At 44.8% G+C, this 26555-nt stretch overlaps 2 protein-coding genes and 1 long non-coding RNA gene across 3 annotated transcripts in view; 1 reads left to right on the top strand and 2 right to left on the bottom strand.

Moving 5' to 3' along the window:
- The window catches only part of ppl (periplakin), a 69890-nt gene that overhangs the window by 37192 nt on the left and 6143 nt on the right, over positions 1-26555 (top strand). Inside the window, exons 13-22 of the mRNA XM_070901020.1 lie at positions 539-636; positions 3546-3575; positions 10631-10788; positions 11951-12129; positions 12879-13017; positions 13762-13955; positions 19374-19524; positions 21709-21792; positions 23154-23264; positions 25960-26052. Of these exons, the coding sequence (XP_070757121.1) occupies positions 539-636; positions 3546-3575; positions 10631-10788; positions 11951-12129; positions 12879-13017; positions 13762-13955; positions 19374-19524; positions 21709-21792; positions 23154-23264; positions 25960-26052 (1237 nt within the window). The remainder of the gene's footprint in view (positions 1-538; positions 637-3545; positions 3576-10630; positions 10789-11950; positions 12130-12878; positions 13018-13761; positions 13956-19373; positions 19525-21708; positions 21793-23153; positions 23265-25959; positions 26053-26555) is intronic.
- LOC139281088 (ubinuclein-1-like) overlaps positions 10252-26555 on the bottom strand; it is a 99565-nt gene continuing 83261 nt past the window's right edge. The window contains exon 18 of the mRNA XM_070901023.1: positions 10252-10371. Coding sequence (XP_070757124.1) covers positions 10361-10371 — 11 coding nt within the window. The 3' untranslated portion in view covers positions 10252-10360. The remainder of the gene's footprint in view (positions 10372-26555) is intronic.
- LOC139281089 (uncharacterized) lies at positions 15318-26321 on the bottom strand. The gene is made up of 3 exons (XR_011596819.1): positions 26282-26321; positions 19216-19246; positions 15318-15401 (listed from the first exon to the last, which is right to left on the bottom strand). It is a non-coding gene; the product is annotated as an uncharacterized lncRNA (long non-coding RNA).

Below are 26555 nucleotides of genomic sequence, written 5' to 3'. Positions count from 1 at the left end.
AACTGTTACTTTATTGGTAGCCACGTAGTGCCATTCTTAACACAAATCTATAACAAAATATATAGTTGTTCAGTATTTATGTACTTTAGCTCCATTTCCTTTTCCCGTACCTTCCCATAGCCAAAAGCTAGGCTTTGCCTAGGAGAGCTGACCTCTTCAGTACTCCATTAACAATGGCGGGCCAGTATTGAATGATGCTGGTGCTGAAATGGGCCTCCATGTGGCGATCTCAGCTACTTTTCTCTTTCCAGTTGGTTGGACACCTTGTGCTCAGTTCTGTAGCCTGTCTGTGAGATGATGCATCGCCTGAGACAAACCAATAAGGAAGAGAGAAATATTAACAAAAATAATGGGGGCAAGGTCTCAAGTTATTTAATTGCTCTCACTTGCGGGATCAATTAAATACTCAACAATCTGCCATCAATCTTCGCATCAAAATTTATGGTAAATAGTTGGTATTTCCATAGTTTGATATTTACCAATTTCCTTACCCAGCAATCAGTGGTTCATATACTTCTCAATGTTACCTTTCCCCCAGCATCACGAATCAGTACAATGGTGTCAAGCAGAAGAGCAGCAGTGCCAAGAATGTTCTCCAGAAGCATTGCAATCAGCTGAAACAAGTTAACAAACCAGGTTTGTGTTTTAACAATCTGTGAGGGTACAAGAAGCAGTTTTCAAAGGGTACTGGGCAATTGGACAATTGTTCCTTTTTGCATCAAGCGGTCTTGAGTTAGATGGGCAGTAAAGCTCTCTCTACTCAGAATAGTTTCTCGAAATGTATGAAGTTTCTTTCCAAAACTAGTGGGCCCTTCTCCATAATATACTTTTACTTTTTAAAAAAAAAAGCTTTTATCCCTTTTTTTGGAAAATGTGATTCTGATTTTGTAACGGTTTTACTGTACCTTAAAACAAGGATTGGGATTTCATCTGGGTTTGGTGAGGAATTCTAACCTCCTAAAGTGGTGGATACTCTACTGACTTTCTTTATCTCCACCACCATAAGGAGATAAGGGAGGGTGTGTGTAGTGTGTCCAACACTGTAGGAGACAAGGGAGGGGGTATGTAGAGTATCCAACACTGGGAGACAAGGGAGGGGGTCTGTAGAATGTCCAACACTGTGGGAGACAAGGGAGGGTGTGTGTAGAGTAACCAGCATTGTGTGAGACAAGGGAGTTTGTGTGTGGAGTAACCAGCACCATGGGAAACAAGGGCGGGGTTCTGTAGAGTAACCAGCATTGTGAGAGGTAAGGGAGGGGTGTGTAGAGTGTCCAACACTGTGGGAGACAAGGGAGGGGGAGTGTAGAGTAACCAGCACTGTGGGAGACAAGGGAGGGGTTGTGTAGAGTGCCAACACTGTGGGAGACAAGGGAGAGTGCGTGTAGAGTAACCAACACTATGGAGAACAAGGAAGGGGGTCTGTAGAGTAACCAGCATTGTGGGAGACAAGGGAGGGGGAGTGCAGAGTAACCAGCATTGTGGGAGACAAGGGAGGGGTTGTGCAGAGGAACCAGCATTGTGGGAGACAAGGGAGGGGGTGTGCAGAGGAACCAGCATTGTGGGAGACAAGGGAGGGTGTGTGTAGAATAACCAGCATTGTGGGAGACAAGGGAGGGGGTCTGTAGAGTAACCAACACTGTGGGAGACAAGGGAGGGTGTGCAGAGTAACCAGCATTGTGGGAGACAAGGGAGGGTGTGTGCAGAGTAACCAGCATTGTGGGAGACAAGGGAGGGTGTGTGCAGAGTAACCAGCATTGTGGGAAACAAGGGAGAGGGTGTGTAGTGTGTCCAACACAGTGGGAGACAAGGGAGGTGGTCTGCAGTGTGTTCAGAGACAAAAATACTTGTGAATGTTCAATGTTGAGTGTTAAATTAAAACTGAATATCAGAATGTTTATAAAGAAATTATGAATGTTGGAATCCTGAAATAAAGAGAGATCATGCTGGACTCTGAATGATTACACCTGGATTATTAATCTGTCTTTCTTGAATGCTGATTGGCCTGCTGTGCACTTTGCAGCCTTTTCTATTTTTATTGCAGCAATTGACTGTCGATCTTGCAGCTGAAGAAATATAACTTGTATGGCAATTGTGTTTAAGCATTCACTAACACTGAGACTCAAGCACTGACCGTGGCTGTATAGAACATATGGGAAATTCACCATTATCATATCAAATTACAATATTATTAAAATGGTTAGTTACTCATTGGTGAGTGTCAGTGTTTGCTCAAACACACTGAGTAAGAACATAAGAAATAGGAGCAGGTGTAGACCACACAGCCCACCGAGCCCCCTCTGCCATTCAATAAGATTATGGCTTAACTTCTACATCAACTCCACGTTCTCACCCTATGCCCATATCCCTTAGTGCCCAAAAATCTATTGATCTTAGTTTTGATTATACTCATCAACTGAGCAGCCAAAGCTCTCTGGGGTAGAGAACTCCAAAGATTCATAACCCTCTGAGTGAATACATTTCTCTTCATTTCTCCTGGGGCATGAGGCATCCACTGGCTCACTGGCGATGGACTCTAAATTGTCCCCAGTGCCCTCCAGCGAGTCGCTGTTCTCCTCTCGGAGATCGTCGCCAGTGGTGGACCCGTGCACCGCACAGGGTGCAGCGAACAGCTTGTCACGATCCCATCCTCAGGATCGACAGCAGAGGAGTCCTCCTTGAGCTCCTCCAATGGGCTTGGCTCGGAGGGTGGCAACAATTTGCCCTCCTGCCCTCTGCCTCAGGCACTGGGCTGTACGGCGAAACTGGGGGGAAACCATCACAGGTTCCTCCAACACACCTGCCACAGATGGAAAATGCAGGGGTGGGGGGGGGGGGTGTGTGGCGATTATCACATTGCTGTTTGTGGGAGTTTGCTGTGCGCAATTTGGCTGCCACGTTTCCCACATTACAACAGTGACCACACTCCAAAAAGTACTTCATTGGCTGTAAAGCACTTTGAGACATCCGGTGGTCATGAAAGGCGCTATATAAATCTAAGTCGTCGTCTTCTTCATCTCAGTCCGAAATGGCCGACCCCTTATCCTGAGACTATGAACCCTGGTTCTAGACTCTCCAGCCAAGGGAAACCGCATATCTGCATCTACCTTGTCAAGCCCTCTAAGAATGTTATACGTTTCAATTAGATCACCTCTCATTCTTCTAAACTCAAGAGTATAGGCCCATTCTACTCATTCGCTCCTCATAGGACAACCCTCTCATCCCAGGAATCAATCGAGTGAACCTTTGTTGCACCGCTCCAAGGCAAGTATATCCTTCCTTGGGTCAGGAAGGAAAATAGTATTGCCTTTATTGCAAGCCCTATATATTTGCAGCAAGACTTCCTTCCCCTTATATTCCAACCTCATTACATGTTAATTCTCTGTATTTCGTGCAGAAGGAAATCCTTCAGAATACCAACATTTACTAGTCTCGGGTAGGGTCCAGAGTATTTCAGATCATTAGAAGATCTTTATTGTAGATGGCACTGGCTTGGCACACTCATTTATTCAAACGATTTGTAACTTTTTTTTCTTGTTTCTTCACAGGGTTGAAGACCCCTGTGGTGCCCTTATCAAGTATGTAACATTTTTTTATTACATAAGTGGATTGTTTACAATATAATTTTTGACTTTTGTACTTTAGTTTTATATCAATAACAACAGCTTGCAATTATGTAGTGCCTTTAACAGAGAAAACCATCGCAAGGTGCTTCACAGGAGAACATCAACACTGAGCCAAAGAAGGAAATATTAGGATACTTGGATGGGTGACTAAAAGCTTGGTTAAAGAGATTGGTTGTAAGGAGGGTCTTTAAGGAGGAGAGAGGTGGAGAGGTGGAGCGATGGAGAGATTTATGGAGGAAATTTGAGAGCTTAGTGTTATATATGTGGACTCCATACAGCCACCAGAGGGCTCATTCCCCGGAGTCGCAAGGGATCCCTTGGGAGCACAGGTATTTAAGAAGGCTTCACAGGTTGGAGAGGCACTCTGGAGATCTGCAATAAAAGACTAAGATCACATTTTACTTTGAGCTCAGTGTTCAGTCTGACTCTTTCTCTATACACTACAACTGGCGACGAGATACAGATAGCGAACCCAAAGGTGCAGAGAACAGTGGGCATCCTGGAGAAATTCTGAGAGGGAGATGATTGGGAAACTTTTGTGGAGCGACTCGATCTATACTTCGTGGCCAACGAGCTCGATGGGGAAGAGAGCGCTGCCAAACATAGAGCGATCCTCCTCACCGTCTGTGGGGCACCAACGTATGGCCTCATGAAATATCTGCTCATCCAGCGAAACCCACGGAGAAATCGTATGCCGTTTTGTGCACACTGGTCTGAGAGCATTTGAACCCGAAGGAAAGCGTTCTGATGGCGAGGTACCGGTTCTACACCTACAAAAGGTCTGAAGGCCAGGAAGTGGCGAGTTATGTCGCCGAGCTGAGACGCCTTGCAGGACATTGTGAATTTGAAGGACATTTGGAGTATATGCTCAAAGACTTTTTCGTACTTGGCATTAGCCACGAAACCATACTTCGCAAGCTTTTGACTGTAGAGATCCCAACCTTAAGTAAGGCCATAGCGATAGCCCAAGCGTTCATTGCCACCAGTGACAATACGAAGCAAATCTCTCAGCACACAAGTGCTGCTACAAGTACTGTGAACAAAGTGATGTTGTTTTTGAATCATAACCTACAGGGTGGTTATACATACTTGCAGCTACACGTCCGCAGATGTCTCAGAGTCCACCATCAAGGGTGATGAATGCAAGGCCATTAACACCTTGTTAGTGCTGCGGGGATGATCATTGTTTCCATTCATGCCGAGTCAAAGAGTACGTTTGCAAGGGCTGTGGAACAATGGGACACCTCCAACGAGTGTGCAGGCGAGCTGCTAAGTCTGTTAAACCTGCAAACCACCACGTTGCAGAGGAGGACAGATTCACGGAGGATCACTACGAACCAGAGCCTCAGATAGAGAGGCAGAGGTACATGAGCTGCACACATTCACCATGAATTGTCCCCCGATAATACTGAATGTTGAACTAAATGGACTCCCGGTGTCAATGGAGCTGGACACGGGCGCGAGCCAGTCCATCATGGGCAAAAAGACTTTCGAAAGGTTCTGGTGCAACAAGGCCTCAAGGCCAGTCTTAACTCCAATTCGCACGAGACTAAGAACTTACACTAAAGAACTGATTCCTGCAATCGGCAGTGCTACCGTAAAGGTCTCCTACAATGGAGCGATGCACAAGCTACCACTCTGGGTGGTACCGGGCGATGGTCCCACACTGCTCGGCAGGAGCTGGCTGGGAAAGATACGCTGGAACTGGGACGATGTCCGAGTGCTATCGCTCACTGATGACACTTCATGTGCCCAGGTCTTAAACAAATTTCCTTCGCTGTTCAAACCAGGCATCAGAAAATTCCAAGGAGCAAAAGTGCAGAAACACCTAATACCATGGGCGCAACCCATCCATCACAAGGCGAGAGCAGTACCGTACATGTTGAGAGAAAGGGTAAAGATCGAGCTAGACCGGCTGCAATGAGAGGGCATCATTTCCCCAATCGAGTTCAGTGAGTGGGCCAGTCCTATTGTCCCAGTCCTCAAGGGAGACGACACCGTCAGAATCTGTGACGATTACAAAGTAACTATCAATCGTTTCTCCCTGCGGGACCAATTCCCACTACCAAAAGCCGACGACCTCTTTGCAACGCTGGTGGGAGGAAAGACGTTCATGAAGCTGGATCGGACTTCATTCCTACAGGAACTGGAGGAATCATCGAAGACCCTCACCTGCATCAATACACACAAAGGTCTTTTTGTTTATAACAGATACCCGTTTGGAATCCGATCAGCGGCGGCGATATTCCAGAAAAACATGGAAAGTTTACTGAAGTCGGTCCCGCACACCGTGGTCTTCTAGGACGGCATCTTGTTCACAGGTCGGAACACAGCCGAGCACCTGCAGAACCTGGAGGAGGTTTTTAGTCGACTCAACCACGTGGGGCTCAGGTTGAAGTGCACTTTCCTGGCGCCTGAAGTGGAGTTCCTGGGAAGGAGGATTGCGGCGGACAGCATCAGGCCCACCAACGTGAAGATGGAGGCAATCGAGAACGCATCGAGACCACAGAACGTGACGGAGCTGCGGTCGTTTCTGGGACTCTTGAACTACTTTGGTAACTTCTTACCGGGTCTTAGCACCCTGCTAGAACCACTACTTGTCTTACTACGAAAAGTGGGTGAATGGGTTTGAGGCAAAAGCCAAGAAAATACCTTTGTAAAAGCGAGAAAATTGCTATGCTCAAACAAATTGCTTGTGTTGTATGATCCATGTAAGCGTTTGGTACTAGCATGTGATGCGTCGTCATAAGGCATCGGGTGTGTATTGCAACAAGCTAATGATTTTGGGAAACTGCAACCGGTTGCTTATGCATCCAGGAGTCTATCTAAGGCCGAGAGAGCCTACAGCATGATTGAAAAAGAAGCGTTAGTGTGTGTCTGTGGGGTAAAGAAAATGCATCAATACCTGTTTGGGTTAAAATTCAAATTGGAAACTGACCATAAGCCACTTATATCCGTTTTCCGAGAGTAAAGGGATAAATACCAACGCATCGGCCCGCATCCAGAGATAGGTGCTCACGTTGTCCGCGTACAATTATGCCATCTGCCATAGGCAGAAAACTGCGCCTATGCTCTCAGTAGGCTGCCATTGCCCACCACGGGGGTGGAAATGGCGCAGCCCGCAGATGGTTATGGAAGCATTTGAGAGTGAACAATAACCCGTCACTGCCCGGCAGATCAAAACCTGGACAAGCCAGGACCCCTTATTATCTCTAGTCAAAAGCTGTGTGCTTCACGGGAGCTGGTCCAGTGTCCCAGTGGAAATGCAGGAAGAGATAAAGCCGTTCCAGCGGCGCAAAGATGAAATGTCTATTCAGGCAGACTGCCTTCTGTGGGGCAATCGAGTAGTGGTCCCCAAGAAGGGCAGAGACACCTTCATCAATGACCTCCACAGTACCCACCCAGGCATCGTAATGATGAAAGCGATAGCCAGATCCCACGTGTGGTGGCCTGGTATCGATGCGGACTCAGAGTCCTGCGTTCACAGATGTAGTACATGCTCGCAGTTAAGCAAGGTACCGCTAAGTTGATGGTCTTGGCCCTCCAAACCGTGGTCTAGGGCACACATCGACTATGCAGGCCGGTTCTTGGGTAAAATGTTCCTTGTGGTTGTAGCCGCGTACTCCAAGTGGATTGAATATGAGATAATGTCGGTTAGCACGTCCGCTGCCACCACTGAAAGCCTGCGGGCCATGTTTGCCCCACAAGGTTTACCCGATGTCCTGGTGAGCGACAACGGGCCATGTTTTACCATTGCTGAGTTCAAAGAATTCATGACCCATAACGGGATCAAACATGTCACAGCTGTCCCGTTTAAACCAGCGTCCAATGGTCAGGCAGAGAGAGCAAGTGTAAACCATCAAGCAAGGCTTGAAGAGGGTAACTGAAGGCTCACTGCAGACTCGCCTATCCCGAGTCCTGCTTAGCTACCGCACGAGACCACACTCACTCACTGGGATCCCACCTACTGAACTGTTCATGAAAAGAGCACTTAAGACAAGGCTCTCATTAGTTCACCCTGATCTACATGAACAGGTAGAGAGCAGGCGGCTTCAACAAAGTGCATACCATGATAGCGCAAATGTGTCACGCAAGATTGAGGTCAATGATCCTATATTTGTATTAAATTATGGACAAGGTCCCAAGTGGCTTCCGGCACTGCCGTGGCCAAAGAGGGGAGCAGGGTGTTTCGGGTCAAACTTTCAAATGGACTCATTCACCAGAAACAGACCAAATCAAACTCAGATTCACGGACTACCCTGAGCAACCCACCTTGGACCCTACCTTTTTTGATCCCCCAACACACACACCAGTGACAACCAACACCATGGTTGACCACGAAGCAGAACCCATCATCCACAGCAGCCCTGCAGGGCCCAACACACCAGACAGTCTAGCAAGGCCAGCTGCACAGCAGCCCAGCGAGGGCCCAACACCAGCTTTCACACCGAGACGATCAACCAGGGCAAGAAGGGCCCCAGATCGACTCACAGGGAGTGGGGAGGGGGTGGGAGGGAAATGTTGTTATATATGTGGAGGTTGGAGAGGCACTCTGGAGACCTGCAATAAAAGACTAAGGTCACACTTTACTTTGAGCTCACAGTGTTCAGTCTGACTATTTCTCCATACACTATACTTAGGACCCAGATGATTGAAGGCACGGCCGTCAATGAGGTGAAGGGAATGGGGGATGCACAAGAGGCCCGATTTAGAGGAACACAGAGTTCTTGAAGAGTTGTAGGGCTGGAGGGGTGAGGCCATGGAGGGATTTGAACATGAGGATGAGAGTTTTAAAATTGAGATGTTAATGGACCGGGAGCAGATGTAGGTTAGCACGCCATCATCATCATCATAGGCAGTCCCTCGAAACGAGGATGACTTGCTTCCACGCCAAAAATTGATGAGTTCACAGGTGTTTCAATGAAGGACCTAATATTCCAGGTCCTGAACTACATCCTGAAGGGTGTAAGATGCCTGTGTGTGGATTTTTTTAACGTGTGGTGGCCGTTGCACACCAGCCACCACATGGGCTTGACAGAGCTTGGTCTTGGTCCAGTGGCAAGGGTTATCCAAGACGACTGGAGACCAGCTCTGCTGCATGGACCTAGTGCGCACACATATCGCAGTGTGGGCTGACCCGTGCTGCCCCTGGGCTCTGGCCCCGAACAAACACCTCTCCTGGGCCCCAATCACGTCCCGCCACAGTCTCTCGCTGCTCCTGCTGTATCTGCCCAAGCTCCAATCACTGACCTGGACCTTGATGATGTCACTCTTCACTGCCGTCGCCCTTCTGCACCAGCTCGCGCTGCTCCCCGAAGTGGTATGCCTCCACGCTGCTCCCGGGCTGTCGCACCTCCGCTCCTTTTATGGCCCTGACCTGCCGCTGGTGTTCTCACGCAGGTTGGGGCCTCCACGTACAGGGATGATGGGTAACTGTGATTGGCACGAGTTAGGACATGGGCAGCAGAGTTTTGGATAAGCTCAAGTTTATGGAGGTTGAAAGATGGGAAGCTGACTAGAAGAGTATTGGAACAGTCTAATCTGGAGGTAAAAGCATGGATGACGGATTTAACAACAGATGGGCTGAGGAAGGGGCAGAGATAGGTGAGGTTATTGAGCTGGAAGTAGACAGTCTTTGTGATGGAGAGGATTTGGGGGGTCAGAAGCTCAGCTCAGGGTCAAATAGGCGCCAAGGTTGCAAACATTTTGGTTCGGCCTGAAACAGTGATCAGAGAAGGGAATAAAATCGGTGATGACGGAACAGAGTTCATGCCGGGGCCGAAGACATTGGCTTTGGTCTTCCCAATGTTTAATTGGAGGAAATGATGATTGACATTTTCTTCGATGCTTACCTGTTTGTTTGGGGAAAGCAGTATCTTAATTTATTTATGTGCTGGTAGCCATCTTGTCACTAACTGTAGACACGGTGATTTCTGGCTCACATCTTGAAATGATTGGCTTTTGATGAACATGGTTGATGGATGAAAAGAAATTTATCTCAACGCAGTTGAGCTTAGCCTTTTGCCATCTTTTCTGGGTGTCACCGATGTTGTGACCCAGAATACACTGCTCTACGGGTTGAAGTAGGACTTGTGGTTGTGAATGATTCACAATGAGGGAGCAAAGCCTTAAAAGTGAGTGAATTAATTCACTCGTCATCTCTGATAAAACTAAAGCATGATCAATATAAGCTGCCACTAAAATATAACCCATAACTCGTTGAGTCTTTTCTAAATTAAACAATTGAATTATTGTTAAATTCAAGTGTAAGTTTAACAAAAGTAAGCCTTTAGAGTAAATCATTTCCCTTTTGCACAAGTTGCAAACCAAATGCAAAAGCCACCAGACTAACAGAATCTTTATTATAATCCTTTTGAGGTATTGTGGACTAACAATGCTTTAGTGAGTTTTGCGTAACTATCAGCGTAATTTGATACTAAACGTACTGATTGCAAGTGAAATATGATTCTGCAATCGCTTGGGATTTTTTTCCTTTGGCCTTATGCAAAAAGATTGGGAAGTGATTTGAATCCCCCTTTATATAACAGCCAATAGCACCTGTACTAACTTTGGATTCAGGGTGATCTGAGCTCAATAGAGTCATCCAAGATTTTCATTTTCTTTATCTTCACTTTAGTTCCTGTAATGGTTGGGATGAAATGCCCACAGTGATGTATGCTGCAAGGTCCCTTCCTCTCCGATGAAAACATTGAAATCCCTTCAGTTATAATGGTTTGCTACAAGTTGCCTGTTGAGATCGAAGACAGTATGAAGTAGCTGAAATCTTAATGGACTAGATTATTTAGAAGAAACGTTTTTATCAATGAGCAATACTGCAAGAAATGAACTAGCACTAACCAAATGGGGTGAGATTATAAAAAGTGATTTTATTCCAGCTGGTTTGAAGTGGGCTGCGTCATATTTAGAAAGTGGGGAAGTAACAGGGAGACACCGTGAGGCTCCATGTAAGTTCAACTTCGTAACTGTATTTCATTATGTGTGCTTAGACTCCCAGGACAATCAATGTCTGAAACTGCTATCTGACTTGGATAAAATTCAGAACAATGTGACCAACCAGGAGAAGGCAATCCAGTCCTGTACACGCCCACCACTGGAACAGAAAAAGCCTATCCAGGACAGCAAGGAGCGAATTCAGGACTTGAAGGTAAACTCAGTTGCTAGGGTTAATGATAAAGAAAGAACGTGCATTTATATAGTGCCTTTCACAACCTTAGGACGTCTCAAAGCGCTTCAAGCTAATGAAGTACAGTAGTTTAAAACTGTAATATTGTAGGAAACACAGCAGCCAATTTACACAAAGGTCCCACAAATGGAATTGAGATAATTAATGATCTGTTTTGGTGGTGTTGGTTGAGGGATAACTGTTGGCCAGGACACCAGGAGCACTCAAATAGTGCAATATGATCTTGTACATCCACTGGAGAGGGCAGACATATTATTCAAAAGACAGCACCTCCAACAGTGTAGCACCGATGTATCTACCTAGATTATGCACTTAAATCCCGGAGTAAAGCTTGAACCCATAATCTTCTGACTCGGAGGCAAGACGGCTACCACTGAGCCAAGGCTGATTCACATAAACGACATGTTCTTTTGAGATGTTTGAATCTGGGTGTAAATCGATGACTGTTTTTGCATGTCAATATGAATTGTCAAAGATGGTCAGTGTTGTGATACTCCTCGCTTTCAATGTTCAGATGCCAGTACCATAATGCTAATATTTAAAATGGGGGAGGGTCAGAAGGAGTTTAGTAATGATGATCACTGGTTCAGTCAGAATGTTTGAACTCAAATTATGAGGGCAACAATTGCCTTTTACAATTATAAAACCCAATTTTAGTAATCTGTTGTAAAAATCTTGTAGATGTTTTATGATGATCTTGTTTCTGGTCATATTACTGAACTTGTGTTATCCATCATGTTAAATTTGATGGTTCAGTAGAAGGATCACTTCTTGACCAAATGCTGTACTAGTTCTCCTGCTACTGGGAGTTGTCCTTGTCGCTGAGCTCTCTCACAATGCTCCCTGTTGATTGAACAATTTGCTCACTGAACTGTCTTCACATATCCTTCAGCATATTGCAGTTTTGATGGCTGTCAGTAAACCGTCTTTGATCCAAATCTATGTGCTTCCCTGCTTTTAAAGAAAAACCTGCCTTGTACTAAGTAGTTTGTATGAGAGCTAGATGGGTTTTAGTAGGTTGACCTTTTGGTGTTGTTGGAGGGAGTAGGTCATTAAGTGGATGAACACTTCTGAAATGCGAATGGTATTGAATCTGCTTTTTAAAAAATCTTCTTCTTGCTAGAACATCAGCGGTTCCGTTGGCCAAATTGAAATAGCAAAGATGTCGAAAGAAAGAGAATGTCAGGGTTTTCTTGCACAGTACCCACAAGTAGCTGGTGCACCTCAGCTTCGCACCAAACTGGATGACACAAACACCAAGTTTGACCAGGTCAGCCTCCTGCTCAACTGCTCCGAAGAGAAGTAAGTAACACTGTTGTTTTTCACCGAGTATGGGACAAACCCTGAAGGACGATCTCTGAGAGTTAGAGCCCATAGTTATTCCAGAGAGATTGATGTGGGTAGGAATGATCTTATAGGTGGAAATTTTGGGGTACCGTGGATATTGTGGTTTCTAGGTCAATCATTAAATGGATTCTGTCTTCATAAAAAAAGGTCAAGCTATCCTTTTTTTTAATTTGTTTACAAACACACACTGGGTGTAAAACAGGCAATATCAAATTGGCAGCCCATTTTACACTCTGCCCAATTATCTTTTCCATTGAAGTCACGACGAAAATTGCAGAGTACCACCCAGCCTCTTCCCTCCCCCCCAAAAATTGTATGTTACTTTATTATACACTGGATGAAAGTAACCCTCTATGAATTTGATATAATCAGACATGTTCATTTAATATGTACACCTAGTTATATGTGAATCAATATTATCATTCACATTACAGGGTGAATTCACCGATACCTTGCTTGTTGCAAGGAGGTGTGCTTGGAAGGATCATGGGTTGCAGAATTGGGGCTACAGTGCTGTAGCCCTGTCTCCAATCCATGATCCCACCAAGCGATGCTCGTGCTGGGAGATTGGTGAATTCATTCAGATATGTACTGCATACTTAGCTTTTCCCTTACTTTTGTACTTGATGCTGCTTTACTTTTGTTATGTGAGCCTTTGTCGAAAATACAACATACCAGGCACACTAACGTGGAATTTTTCGCAGGGCTCAGGCTGCTAACAAGCTGGAGAACACCCTACAGAAAGGCAGAAACACCTTGTCGGAATACGAAAACAAATTGGCAAAGGATCAAACCGTTCCAGATAGTATCTGGGGACTGGATACTAAGAAGAAGGAGCTTGACGTGAGTACTACAACCCAAGATACATACTCAAATACTGTGTAGCCCTGATGGCCTACTCCGGGAAGGAGTTCAAATCTAAGAAATAGCCTTTCTAATCTCCCTTTTTGTCACCAGCAATATGACTAATCCCTCGCCATTCCTCAATTCAATCCAATAAGATTCTGTTTGGAGCACAATCCTATTTAAACCCTTGTGCTCGAGTGCTGTGATATTGCCTCTAATTAATACCATTGCCTTTCCTCCCGTCTTCCTTCCCTATCCCTCCCGAGAGTTTTATAACGCAGAAAGTGTCATTGTCAATCCTGACCTAGCAGCAGCACGTTTCAATTACTGCTATTGTGTCATGGTTATCTATTTTCATCAGTTCCTCCATTTTATTTCTCTGTGCACTGAGATAAATACAGTCGCATTTGAATTCCCTTGGTTTGCAGTTTTTCCTTCTTATTGCCTTCCCACATCCTAATTTTATTTTATTTTCATTCCCACCATCTTGTCCTGTGTAACTTTCAGTCTTTCTATCTCCTTAGTGTCTATGCACCAAAGTATACTTTGCTGTCCAAGTTTAATCCACACTAATTGCTGATTTCTGCTACATAAGAGTTAATGCTCCACAGTTATGCGAACGGCTCGGATTAGGATTGCGGTTAGGGAGTAGGAGTGGTGTTGCAGGTAGTTAAAAGCACTTCTTGATCTTTTGCTGGGTTTTAATTGTTTATATAATGCAGTGTTTTACTTTTCTAATAGGTCATGCGCTCAGAGCTCAAGTCCAAGAAACCAATCCTGCAGGAGGCTGAGCAGAATTTGAATTCGGTGAAGAGAACCTGCAATGTGCTGACCGACAACTTTCGGGAGCACTGCCCAGATGTCGAGCGACAGGAAGCCGAGGTCAAAAAACTCAACAAACGCTATGACAATCTCAACAAGCAACTGGAGAGCCGGTTGGTTTCTATTTTACCCTGAGAACAATTCTATCTCGATAATCAGGTTTGCTGACAATTGCTCTGCCGATTAAAGAAAAAACTTGCATTGATGTAGCACCTGTCACGACCTCAAGACCTCCCAAAGTGCTTTACAGCCAATGAAGTACTTTTGAAGTGTGGCCACTGTGGTAATGTAGGACATGCAGCAGCCAACTTGTGCACAGCAAACTCCCACAAACAGCAATGAGATAAAGGCCAGATAATCTGTTTTAGTGATTTTGGCTGAGGGATAAATATTGGCCAGGCCACCAGGGAGAACTCCTCTGCTCTTCTTAGTAATAGTGCCATGGGATCTTTTATGTCCAACTGAGAGAGTAGATGGGGCTTCGGTTTAACGTCTCATCCAAAAGACGGCATCTCCGACAGTGCAGCACTCCATCAGTACTGCACTGGAGTGTCAGCCAAGATTACGTGCTCAAGTTTAGAAACTACTGAATAAATGGATATTTAATATTCCTGGCCATTAGAAGCAGCCCATACCAGGCAATGAACAACCCATTAATTGGCAATGTGTGTTTAAAAAAAAATACTTTAGCAAACCTGGTTACGTTCCTATACTTCAGTTTATTTTAATAGGGATAATTGGACATAAGTGGACACTTTGATTCCATTTTTCTCATGAGCTGCTATATGGTTATGGTTAAGTGCCAGTTCACAGCTGAAGGAGACTGTTCTCATTTTGTTGTCTCCTCCACCTCTTCATTTTAATCTTCAAAAGGAAGTTGCATGCAACACCCAGTTAGATTGACAGGCCTATAATTGCCAATTACTTTTGTGGCAATACAACTAACATTTGTGTTATGTTCAGAATAACTCCACAAGACTGTATGCTGTAAGCTCAAACTGATGTGACCTTGGTCTCTTTAATCAAACTCTAGAGTGAAGAAGCAGCATGGCAGACAACCTTTTATACTTGCTTTATACGAGGTGTGCAGGTGACCCTTGAGTCTCCAACAGGTGTGCCCCCCTGGTGGCAAGTCTTACACTATTATAAAGTTTACATACATAACATCACTCTCCCTCCCCCCAAGTCTTAGATACAAGTTATTTACAGGTTGAGGCGATCACGGGCTCTTCATTCCGGGGTTGATCGCCTGAGTTGAAGTCCTGGCATGGGTGAGTTGGTCGGATCATTGCTGCACTGCGGTGTGGCTGGTCTGATCGGACTGTCGGGCATGGTGGGTTCATCCTCGTGATTGACAGCGAGGTCGATTGCTGGTTGGGTGTGTGTGGGTGGATCAATGACGGTAATGTCCTTTTCAAACTGTTCTTTGTTGTCAGTGAATGGCAGTTTGGTCTGATCCAAATACTTTCTGCACGTTTGTCCAATCGGAAGTTTGACAACAAACACTCTATTCCCCTCCTTGGCTAAACAGTGCCAGCAATCCATTTTGGACCATGACCCTAATTAAGAACAAATACAGGGTCATTAACCTCAATGTCACGTGACACAGCCGCGCGATCGTGGTACACGTTATGCCGGTGTCGCCGGGTTTCTACATGATCCTTGAGATCTGGGTGGACTAAGGAGAGCCTGGTTTTGAGTGCTCTCTTCATTAACAATTCTGCAGGGGGAACCCCGGTAAGCGAGCGGGGTCACGTCCGATAGCCGAGCAGAACCCGAGATAACCAGGTCTGCAGGGAACCATCTATTACGCGTTTCAAGCTCTATTTGATAATCTGGACTGCCCGTTCTGCCTGACCGTTGGATGCGGGCTTAAACGGGCAGACCTGACATGTTTGATGTCATGAACTCGTTGAATTCCGAGCTGGTGAAACATGGTCCATTTTCATTAACAAGGACATTGGGCAAACCATGGGTGGCGAACATGGCCCGAAGGCTTTCAATGGTGGCAGTGGATGTACATGATGACATTATTACACATTCAATCCATTTAGAGTAAGCATCCACTACTATTAGGAACATCTTTCCTAGAAAGGGGCCAGCAAAATCAACATGGACCCTGGACCACGGTTTGGAGAGCCATGACCACAGACTCAGTGGGGCCTCCCTTGGTGCATTGCTCAACTGTGAGAGCAAGTTTTACATTGGTATACGCATGACTCCAATTCCAAGTCAATGCTGGGCCACCAAATGTACGACCTAGCGATAGCCTTCATCATGACTATGCCTGGGTGGGTACTGTGTAGGTCGCGTATAAATGTTTCCCTGCCTTTTTTTGGCAAAACCACGCCATTCCCCCATAGGAGACAATCCGATTGGATGGACATTTCATCCTTGCATCGGTAAAACGGCTTAATTTCATCTTGCATTTCCCCGGGAACAGTCGACCAGCTCCCATTAAGAACACAGCTTTTTACTAGTGATAGCACCGGGTCCTGGTCCTGATCTGGCGAGCCTTGATGGGCGACCCCTCGCTCTCAAAAGCATCCATTACAAGAAACAAGTCTGTGGGTTGTGCCATTTCCACCCTGGTGGTGGGCAATGGTAGCCGACTGAGGGCATCAGCACAGTTCTCAGTGCCTGGTCTGTGGAGGATTATATAATCATACGCAGATAATGTTAGTGCCCAGCTTTGGATGCGGGACGAAGCATTGGTGTTAATACCTTTGTTTTCTGAAAAGAGTGAAATGAGCGGTTTGTGGTCGGTTTCGAGCTCGAACCGGAGTCCAAATAGGTATTGGTGCATTTTCTTAACCCCGTATACGCATGCTAATGCTTCTTTCTCAACCATTCTTTCAGCCTTAGGTAAACTTCTGGATGCATATGCAACCGGTTGCAGTTTGCCTGATACATTGGATTGCTGTAACACAGAACCGACCCCATACAAAGATGCATCACAAGCTAGTACTAAACGTTTGCACGGGTCATAGAATACAAGTAACTTGTTAGAACATAGTAGGTTTCTGGCCTTATCGAAGACTGTCTCTTGAGATTTACCCCAAACCTAGTCGTCACCCTTACGTAGCAATAAATGCAAAGGTTCCAGCAAAGTGCTCAATCCGGGTAGAAAGTTACCAAAACAGTTAGGGAGTCCCAGGAACGAACGCAGCTCCGTCACATTCTTTGGTCTGTGTGCATTCTTGGTGGCCTCCGTCTTGGAGTCCGTGGGTCTGATGCCGTCTGCAGCGATCTTCCTCCCCAGAAATTCGACCTCTGGTGCCAGGAAAACACACTTGGAGCATTTCAGCCTGAGTCCCACTCTGTCCAGTCGCTTTAGAACCTCTTCCAAGTTGTGCAAGTGTTCGGTGGTGTCACGACCAGTGATCAGGATGTCGTCTTGGAACACAATGGTGCGCGGAACCGATTTCAGCAGACTCTCCATGTTCCTCTGGAAGATGGCAGCAGCCGAGCGAATCCGAAAAGGGCATCTGTGGTATATGAACCGTCCTTTGTGCGTGTTGATGCACGTCAATCTTTTCAAAGGTTTAGCCAGCTCCTGTGTCATGTAAGCAGAGGTTAGATCCAGCTTGGTGAACGACTTCCTCCCTGCTAGCGTTGTGAACAGATCATCTGCTTTGGGTAGTGGGTACTGGTCCTGTAACGAGACTCGGTTGATCGTTACCTTGTAGTCCCCGCAGATTCTGACCGTCCCATCGCTTTTCAACACTGGAACAATTGGACTGGCCCACTCGTTGAACTCGACTAGTGATATAATTCCTTCTCGTTGAAGTCTGTCCAGTTCGATCTCGACTTTCTCCTGCATCATATATGGAACCGCTCGGGCCTTGTGATGAATGGGCCGTGCATCAGGGACTAGATGGATCTGCACTTTGGCACCTGTGAAGTTGCCAATGCCTGGCTCAAATAGCGATGGAAATTTGTTTCGCACTTGAGCGCACGAGGCGTTATCCACCGAAGGCAATGTTTCGATGTCGTCCCAGTTCCATCGGATCTTTCCTAGCCAGCTTCCGCCTGGTACAATCCATAGTGATAAATCATGCACAGCTCCATCGTATGATACCTTCACTGCCGCACTGCCAATGACTGGTATGAGCTCTTTGGTGTAGGTGTGCAGCTTTGTATGAATCGGACTTAGTTTTGGCCTTTGTGCCTTGTTGCCCCACAGTTTCTCAAAAGCCTTCTGGCTCATAATTGATTGACTCGCCCCAGTGTCCAATTCCATGGAAACTGGAATGCCGTTTAATTTGACTTTCAACATTATTGGAGGTCTTTTGGTGGTGAAGATGTGTACCCCATACACTTCCTCTTCAGCCTTGGGTTGAGTTGCCTCTCTTACTCGTTCAGCGTGATCCACGCTGGATCGGTCATCTTCTGCCAATTCTGCCACATGGTGAGTCACAGCATGTCTGCACATTTGCTGGAGGTGCCCCATTGTTCCGCAGCCACGTAGTACTTGAATCGACATTGATGGGCTCTATGATTACCCCCGCAGTGCTAACATGGTGTTAATGAATTCGCATTCACGTCCCACGGCGGACTCTGAGTCATCCTAGGTCTGGCCTCTGCAGGCGTGTCGGCCCTGCCATGTACAATTCTGCCTGCTGAAGGCATTATTTTATGCACAGTACTTGCCGGTGAGCTTCAATGCCGAGAAGATATCTGCTTAGTGTTATCGTTCATGGACAAATTCGCACAGTCCTGCATGGCGTCTTAGGTCGGCGAGATAGCTCGCCACGTCCTGGCCCTCAAAGCGATGGTGCGTATAAAAGCGATACCTGGCCATTAAGATGCTCTCCTTCAGCTTGAGGTGTTCCCGAACCAGCGTACACAACTCTGCATATGTCTTGTCCGTTGGTTTCATCGGTGCTAGCAGATTTTTGATGAGGCCATATATCATAGACCCACAAACAGTGAGGAGAATCGCCCTGCACTTGACCGCATTACTGTCCGTATCCAGCTCGTTGTCCACTAAGTACTGGTCAAGACACTCAACGAAGGCTTCCCAATCATCACCCTCAACAAATCTCTCAAGAATACCAATGGCAGCCATAACCGCATGAAAGTTCGTGATCTGTTACTTGTCATCAATTGTTATGTTCAGAATAACTCCACAAGACTGTATGCTGTAAGCTCAAACTGATGTGACCTTAGTCTCTTTAATCAAACTCCAGAGTGAAGAAGCAACATGGCAGACAACCTTTTATACTTGCTTGCACGAGGTGTGCAGGTGACTCTTGGGTCTCCAACAGGTGCGCCCCCTGGTGGCAAGTCTTACACTATTATAAAGTTTACATACATAACAATTTGTGTTGACTAATTTGTTTCAAAAGTAGTTTTAATTGAATGACTAACCTTCAACATGTATGTGGACTGGTTGGCAGATCTAGGTTTAAAACAGGTTTTTTTAAGTGTCATTTTCTTATCACCTCTTTAATGAGTTAATTTAGAGGGAATTGAAACAGCATGTGCAGTATTGTGATCCTTTCACTTTCTTGTCCTCTGTTAAACAGGTCTGAAAATCTACAAAAGGCCAAGATTGCATACTCCAATTTCCGGACGAGTAGTGATAGTTTGGACAGTTGGCTCTCCAACATACCTAACTACGAACCACGGGAAACAGATAGTGCCAAAACTATTGATAATAAACTGAAGAATCAAAGGGTAAAAAGTTTCATCAGTGTGGAACTACACATATACGTGACAATTGATTGATTAATATCCAACTAATATCAACGTGGGATCTTAAAAATATTTCAAGATCTTTTTTCATTTCAGTTTCTGTTTCAATTGTAAGAGAAACAAAAAACAAATTGGCTTGATGGCACAGGTACAGTCTCTGTAGTTGTCCATTCATGTATTTGCTCCATTCTGAAGGAGGAATTCGTAAAGGTTTGTGCCACGATGGTAGGACATTTTTGCAGCGAGACTCGAGGCCAAACTTCAGCCCTACCTGCTTGATGGCACCTGCGTGCTTCTCACTGCGTTCTCCACGCAATCCTGCCTGCCCACTGCCATTTGAACTGCACAATTTTTGAATCCGGGAAAGGCGGCTGTCACAGGACTGCTCCCTCAGGTGCCCAGCAGAAGCCCACTGCTGCTCAAAATTCCACTCCTGCCCACCGGCCAGATAGCGATTCCCACCGGGTTGAGATTGAAGTCCGATATCCAACATTGGAATGAGGCCCAGGAGTTAAAATCTCCCCGGGATTCCCATGGCGCTATAATGCCAGCTTGCCGCTTGCCCCAGTCCCCACATGCCAAACCCATCCCCTGAGTTAAAATCTGGGCTTTAGTTCTCAGAATGTCCTATTCTCTATGGCAGATAGTCAAGGGTTCTTCCAAAAGATAAATCATTGGCTCAGTTTGATTTTTGGAATTACAAAATATTTCTGCAACTATATACTTCGTCTGTGTCAATCAAGAACCCTTTATAAACCATACGAGTCACTGTGTGTGTGAAAGGATCACACTTGTTTTGAAAGCTCCACTTGCACAATCTCAGTGAATTTTATACTTCAGGAAGTGACTAAATTACCCCATTGTATCTTGCATATTTATAAATGGGGCAGATTGTTTTATGAGATTGCATTGAATCTGCCAGGCAGAATATAGAAATGATATTCCATTGATCTTATTTACCTGAATGTGCCAAAGCCACTTGTCTAAGTTGTTTTTCGTTTGGCCTGACATGTGTAGAAACCCACTGTCGTGCTTAAAGCTGCTTTTATATAGATGCATTTTTAATTGGGATTCAGGTAGACCAGTGTTTGATCTTGTAGTCCCAATTTTTTTTGTGACAGAATAAAAGGGAGCTGAATTTAAGTAGCAGGAGTTGGCTCATGACTGCTGATCTCCTGGACTCCAAATTCCAACGATACAATGGTGTCAACAATTGGAGATGCAACAGCTTTTTGTCTCTCTTGCAACCCAATTATAGTAGGTGAAGAATCCTGGTTATATAAAGCACTTTTTCTCCTAACAGTCCTCTGAGTAACACCTTCCAGAAAATGTCAACACCAAACCTCTGTGTGTTTGTCAGCTATACCTTCAGCATGGTGGAAGGACTTACCCCAGGCAGTTTGCAACAAACCAGCCACCTTACGTCCGAGATTATAACTGCTCAACCATCGGTGGCCATGCCTTCAGCTGCTTGAGCCCTAAGCATTGGAACTCCCTCCATAAACCTCACCGCCTCTCTACCTCTCTCTCCTCCTTTAAGACGCTCCTTAAAACCTACCTCTTTAACCTCATCTGCCGTAATTTCTTGTGTGGCTTGGTGTCAAATTTATCTGTTTTGTCTTATAATACTGTTGTGAAAGGCTTGAGACGTTTTACTATGTTAAAGGCGCTATATAAATAAAAGTTGGAGTTGGTGTTGTAGACGCCCACATCCAGTGCAGCATACCTGGCTCTCTCGTTACCAATTGCCTGATTCAGGTCCTCATGTGAGGAGCTTGGCAAAGGGTCGTAAGGTTGCCTATCTCTCCAGTGCCAAGTCAATGTAGACCAGAGCTGTCGTTCCCTGCAACTGCTTCCAGTAATGTATCCAAACTTAAAGGGATTGCTTATTCCCCATGAAGCATTTAAGACCTGGAAATAGTTGCATGGAATTGGATTCATAATGATTTCACAACATATGTTTATTTTTGAGGAGCTTATTTTGAACATTTAATCAGTAGAGGTTTAATGTAGCAGGAGGATATAACACTGATTTTAGAAATTAATCCTTGCATACAGCCGATTCAGTCTTTTTATGAACAAAGACAATCGTTTATAATTGACCTCCAGTGAATTAGTTATATTAGTCTCAGTGTTAACCTTCATTTTATTTACCTTTTCAAACAGCGTGTTTTAATAGATATTACCAACGAGGAGCCCGATCTTGTGAAAGCAACCAGTAATGCACAGCAATATCAACAGGCAGCCAAGGTAAGAACATGAGTTGTAAACTGATATACTGAGGAGAAGACTGTCAGCTAGATAAGAATGGTGGGTCCACTGTATTGAAATATTCGTTTCTTCTTATAGTCTGTAGATTATTCACAAGTAGAGTTATCTTTTTCCAAGTTCTGAACTAAACAAATGGCAGGATATGGGTGGGATCATGGGTTTAATCTAGATTTTCTGTTTGATGTTTCCAGAATTCCAGAACATAAGACACAGAAGTAGGTGGGAGAAAGAATTTATAGGTCGAGAAATGTAGCTGTTTTTTTGGGCACTAAATGGCCCCAAGCCTCCAATATGGCGGGCAGGAAGTGCAGACATTTTGCGAGCCAGAAATGCGACAGCCGCCATACTGCATCACTCAGGCACGTAGAGTGATCCAATAAGGGGTACCCCTGATTTTCTAAGCCACAGACATTGGGGGGTACAAATTTCCCCCCACCCCGTTTCGGTGGTTTTCACCGCAGTTGTGGTTCAGGTCGACTCTTTCGCGGAATTGCGCTCTTTGTTTTTTTTTAAATTTTGATCCAAAAGTCGGTTATAATGCGGCGGGGGGGGGGGGGGGGGTGACTACATCTGAAGGGCAAAGACGCAGCGGTGACAGCAACTGAGGGGCGGTGCAGAATTGCCACCGCGATGACATCATCGCGGCGCTGCGTCACCAACGCTCTTCCCTTCACTTACAGGGGAGAGCCTCTGTACTTTTAAAACTTCGGTCCACTGGGCCACCAGGAAGGGTTTAGGCCGGGCCAGAGGCCAGGCACTGCTTGTTGGTAGCCCGGCTAAACCCAGGGGCATATTGGTCGGGCCAACCTGGCATTCGGTCGACAAAAAAAAACATGGCGGCAGCAGCAGTAGGCCCTCCTCTTTAAGGGAAGCCGTACCGCTGCTGTAGGAGGCCACAGCCTCACTGGACCACCGGGTGAAAGCTTGTTTTGGCACCGCCGGGTGGGCCGAAGATTTTCAGAGGGGAATGTTGCCGTCGGGGGGTTAGATCGGCGGTGTGCACAGTGGTGACGCGCTTACCGCGGATCAGCAACGGGGTGGTCAGGGGGGGATCGGGGCACCGCTGGGAAATCTCAGGAGGGCAATTGGGTTATCAGCAACCATTCCACCAAAAATCAGCGGCCACTCCACTCCACTCCACAGCGGGGCCGCCGATTTGCGGTGGTAACAGGCCTTAAGGAAAGGGGCAATTTTGACCCCTTGGTATCTGATTTTATAAGTTTCTGGGCAGGTTATTCAACTCTTCAGAATTTATAAATGCAAGAAAGAATATAATTCACATTTTTTTCCCTCTTTTTGTTTCTGTCTCCATCTCTGTGCCTCTCATGGCCTAATCACAGGATTACGAAGTTGAGGCTGAGATGTTTAAATCACTGATCAGCCCAGACAATGCACAAACAGCCTCCAAGAAAACAAAATTCACATCCCCAGCTGACAAAATTAAAGATGAGGTAATAATTTTATGATATTGTCTGTGCAACAAAAATGTACACTGTGTTGAAACCCTGATGCAAACGTCAGTTGATTTAATTGCTTAAATTGTATGTTTTGACACTTGGAGATAGAAAAAGGACGGACAGTTTACTCTCAGACATGGCAACTGAAAGTATTTTAAAGTTATCACATAACGGTTTGGTTACACTTTGCAATACTAAGCACAGATTAAAAAAATAGATTTCAGAAATGTACGATTTTTCAAAGAAGTTTCATAAATTGAATTTTTTTCAACCCAGTCATATACATAGCCTTTTGAAAAAAAATGGAATATTTAAAAAGCTGAATATAGTCACAAAAATTGGTTAGTGCTTATGCATAATCTTCTCCTTAGCTATTTACAGAGTGCATGTCTTGTCCATTTATCCCTGCAGAGTGTATAACTTTACACTTGCCCTGCAATAATTTAATCTGCCATTATTCAGCCCTCATGTTTTTTTTTAAACTCATTCTATAAATTCTAGGTTGCCTCCTTTGATTCCAATGCTCACCAAATTTGGTGTCATCTGCAAACATGACCAGTTTGTACTGAGTTTCTGGATCCAAGGCATTGATTGATACTGAGCCCTTGGGAACCCCACTCCATACTTCTCTCAACTCCATCTTGACATTCCCCCTCTAACCAGTATTCGTTGTTACAAATCTGATCACTGCAGTATTAATAGGATAGTTGAACAATAGGGCCCTGAAAATCTTTTTAAAGAGGGGCAATAAAGTCCATTTGTTCATTGGTGGTGTCACATTTTAACTGAAGCAATTGCTTTGTTATTTCAATAACAATTATGTCTCTATAAATTTATGGAACATGAGAAACTAGCCTCACATCAAACGTAAGCACATAAGGACATAAGAAATTATTCTAAGATCAAAGATCACGCCCTCTAGTTCTAGTTTCCCCCATCAGTGGAAACATCCTCTCTGCATCCACCCTGTCAAGCCCCCTCATAATTTTATACGTTTAGATAAGATCATCGCTCATTCTTCTGAATTCCAATGAGTAGAGGCCCAACCTACTCAACCTTTCCTCATAAGTCAACGCCCACACCCCCCCATCCCCATCTCCGGAATCAATCTAGTGAACCTTCTCTGAACTGCCTCCAAAGCCTCCTTTCGTAAAAATGGAAACCAAAACTGCATGCAGTACTTCAGGTGCGGCCTCACCAATACCCTGAAGAGCTGTAGCAAGACTTCCCTGCTTTTATACTCCATCCCCTTTGCAATAAAGGCCAAGATTCCATTGGCCCTCCTGATCACTTGCTGTACCTGCATACTATCCTTTTGTGTTTCATGCACAAGCACCCCCAGGTCCCGCTGTATTGCAGCACTTTGCAATCTTTCTCCATTTAAATGATAACTTGCTCTTTGATTTTTTTTCTGCCAAAGTGCATGACCTCACACTTTCCGACATTATACTCCATCTGCCAAATGTTTGCCTACTCACTTAGCCTGTCTGTCCTTTTGCAGATATTTTATGTCCTCCTCACACATTGCTTTTCCTCCCATCTTTGTATCATCAGCAAACTTGGCTACATTACACTCAGCTCTTCCAAGTCATTAATATAGATTGTAAATAGTTGGGGTCCCAGCACTGATCCCTGCGGCACCCCACTAGTAACTGGTTGCCAACCAGAGAATGAACCATTTATCCCAACTCTCTGTTTTCTATTAGTTAGCCAATCCTCTATCCATTCTAATATATTACACCCAACCCCGTGAACTTTTATCCTGTGCAGTAACCTTTTATGTGGCACCTTGTCAAAGGCCTTCTGGAAGTCCAAATACACCACGTCCACTGGTTCCCCTTTATCCACGCTGTTTGTTACATCCTCAAAGAATTCTAGCAAATTTGTCAAACATGACTTCCCCTTCATAAATCCATGCTGACTCTGCCTGACCGAATTTTGCTTTTCCAACTGTCCTGCTACTGCTTCTTTAATAATGGACTCCAACATTTTCCCAACCACAGATGGGAAACCTATTGCCTTTCCTGGTGTGATTCCCATCACTGCAACTTGTGCAATTCTATTAAAGTCTTTACTATGTGCCAAGTTTCAATCCCATTGTTGTGCGTTGCCAGATATCTGTTTGAAGAAACACAAGTTCTTGGGCTTAGATCATTGAGAAACCGTCCTCTGAAGCAGCAGAGTTAGCAATTATCATATAATTTTGTTTAAGCTAGTGGATCTCTCATAGTGTTGGTCATGGTAAATTGTAATGCTATAACCATGTACTAATGACAAGAGTGTTGTACTGTGTAATGCACAATGTATTATTTTGCTGCTAAGATGTAGCTGTGTTTATCTTGACCTGTCCCTTAAAGCCATAAATTGCTGTAAATAGGCCAATTAGAGATTATAATGAACGAGGCAATTCTGCAGACTGGAAAGAGCTTGTGAATTCCCAGCTCCAGGTCTGAAGAAACCAACATGAAGTAACTTATTTTTAAATATAGTTGACGTTGTATTGTAATGGACTCATTGTTTATAAATATACATTCTATATAACATTTAAAAGTTAGCATTTTAGCCAGCCTTCTTCTAGAATGCAATCTGCATTATATCATTATATATTATACTTACTGAGTAAGTATCTGAAACAGACATTACTTTCTATATCGGACTACTGAGAAAATATTGTGTTGTCACTCCACAGGAAACCGCCTTAGCCACCAAATTTGCAGCAGTGAATGCTGTGAACAATCAGCGTATGCGGAACTTAGAGTTTGCACAAGGCTTGTTGAAACAGGTAACAGTTTCTTGTGATACATACTTGTTAAAATCAAAATATGAAAGCAAAAAAAACATTGGATGGTGCCAAAATCCACAATCTCCTATCATACATTGATTACCGAAGTTGATCTTAGGCTGAAGATTAATCAAAAATGTCCTCAAAATCGTCATCCAGCAAAAAAGGCACCAGTGCCTAATATTTAACCAAATACATAATTGGAGTAATTGGCCGGAATTTTCCTTACCTTGGCGGGTCCGGTGCAGTCAGTGTCTGTGGCAGGTCCTGACCCCGCTGCTGGCTCCATCCCGCTGTACAAAATGAACTTACCTTAATGGGGCCTATTAAGCCCGCCCAGCACGTTACCCAGCCCAATGAGATGGAACGGGTCTGGTGACGTCATTCATGACGCGTTTTAAGCTGGGATGCTTAAAGGGACCCTGGCTACATTAGATTTTAAGTTTAATTTAATATAGTGAATGTTGAATCTTTACCGTACAATAATATAATAAAACTTATAT

The sequence above is a fragment of the Pristiophorus japonicus genome, chromosome 15, assembly GCF_044704955.1.
Source record: "Pristiophorus japonicus isolate sPriJap1 chromosome 15, sPriJap1.hap1, whole genome shotgun sequence".
Lineage (NCBI taxonomy): Eukaryota > Metazoa > Chordata > Chondrichthyes > Pristiophoridae > Pristiophorus > Pristiophorus japonicus.
This window is presented reverse-complemented; position numbering and strand designations above follow the sequence as displayed.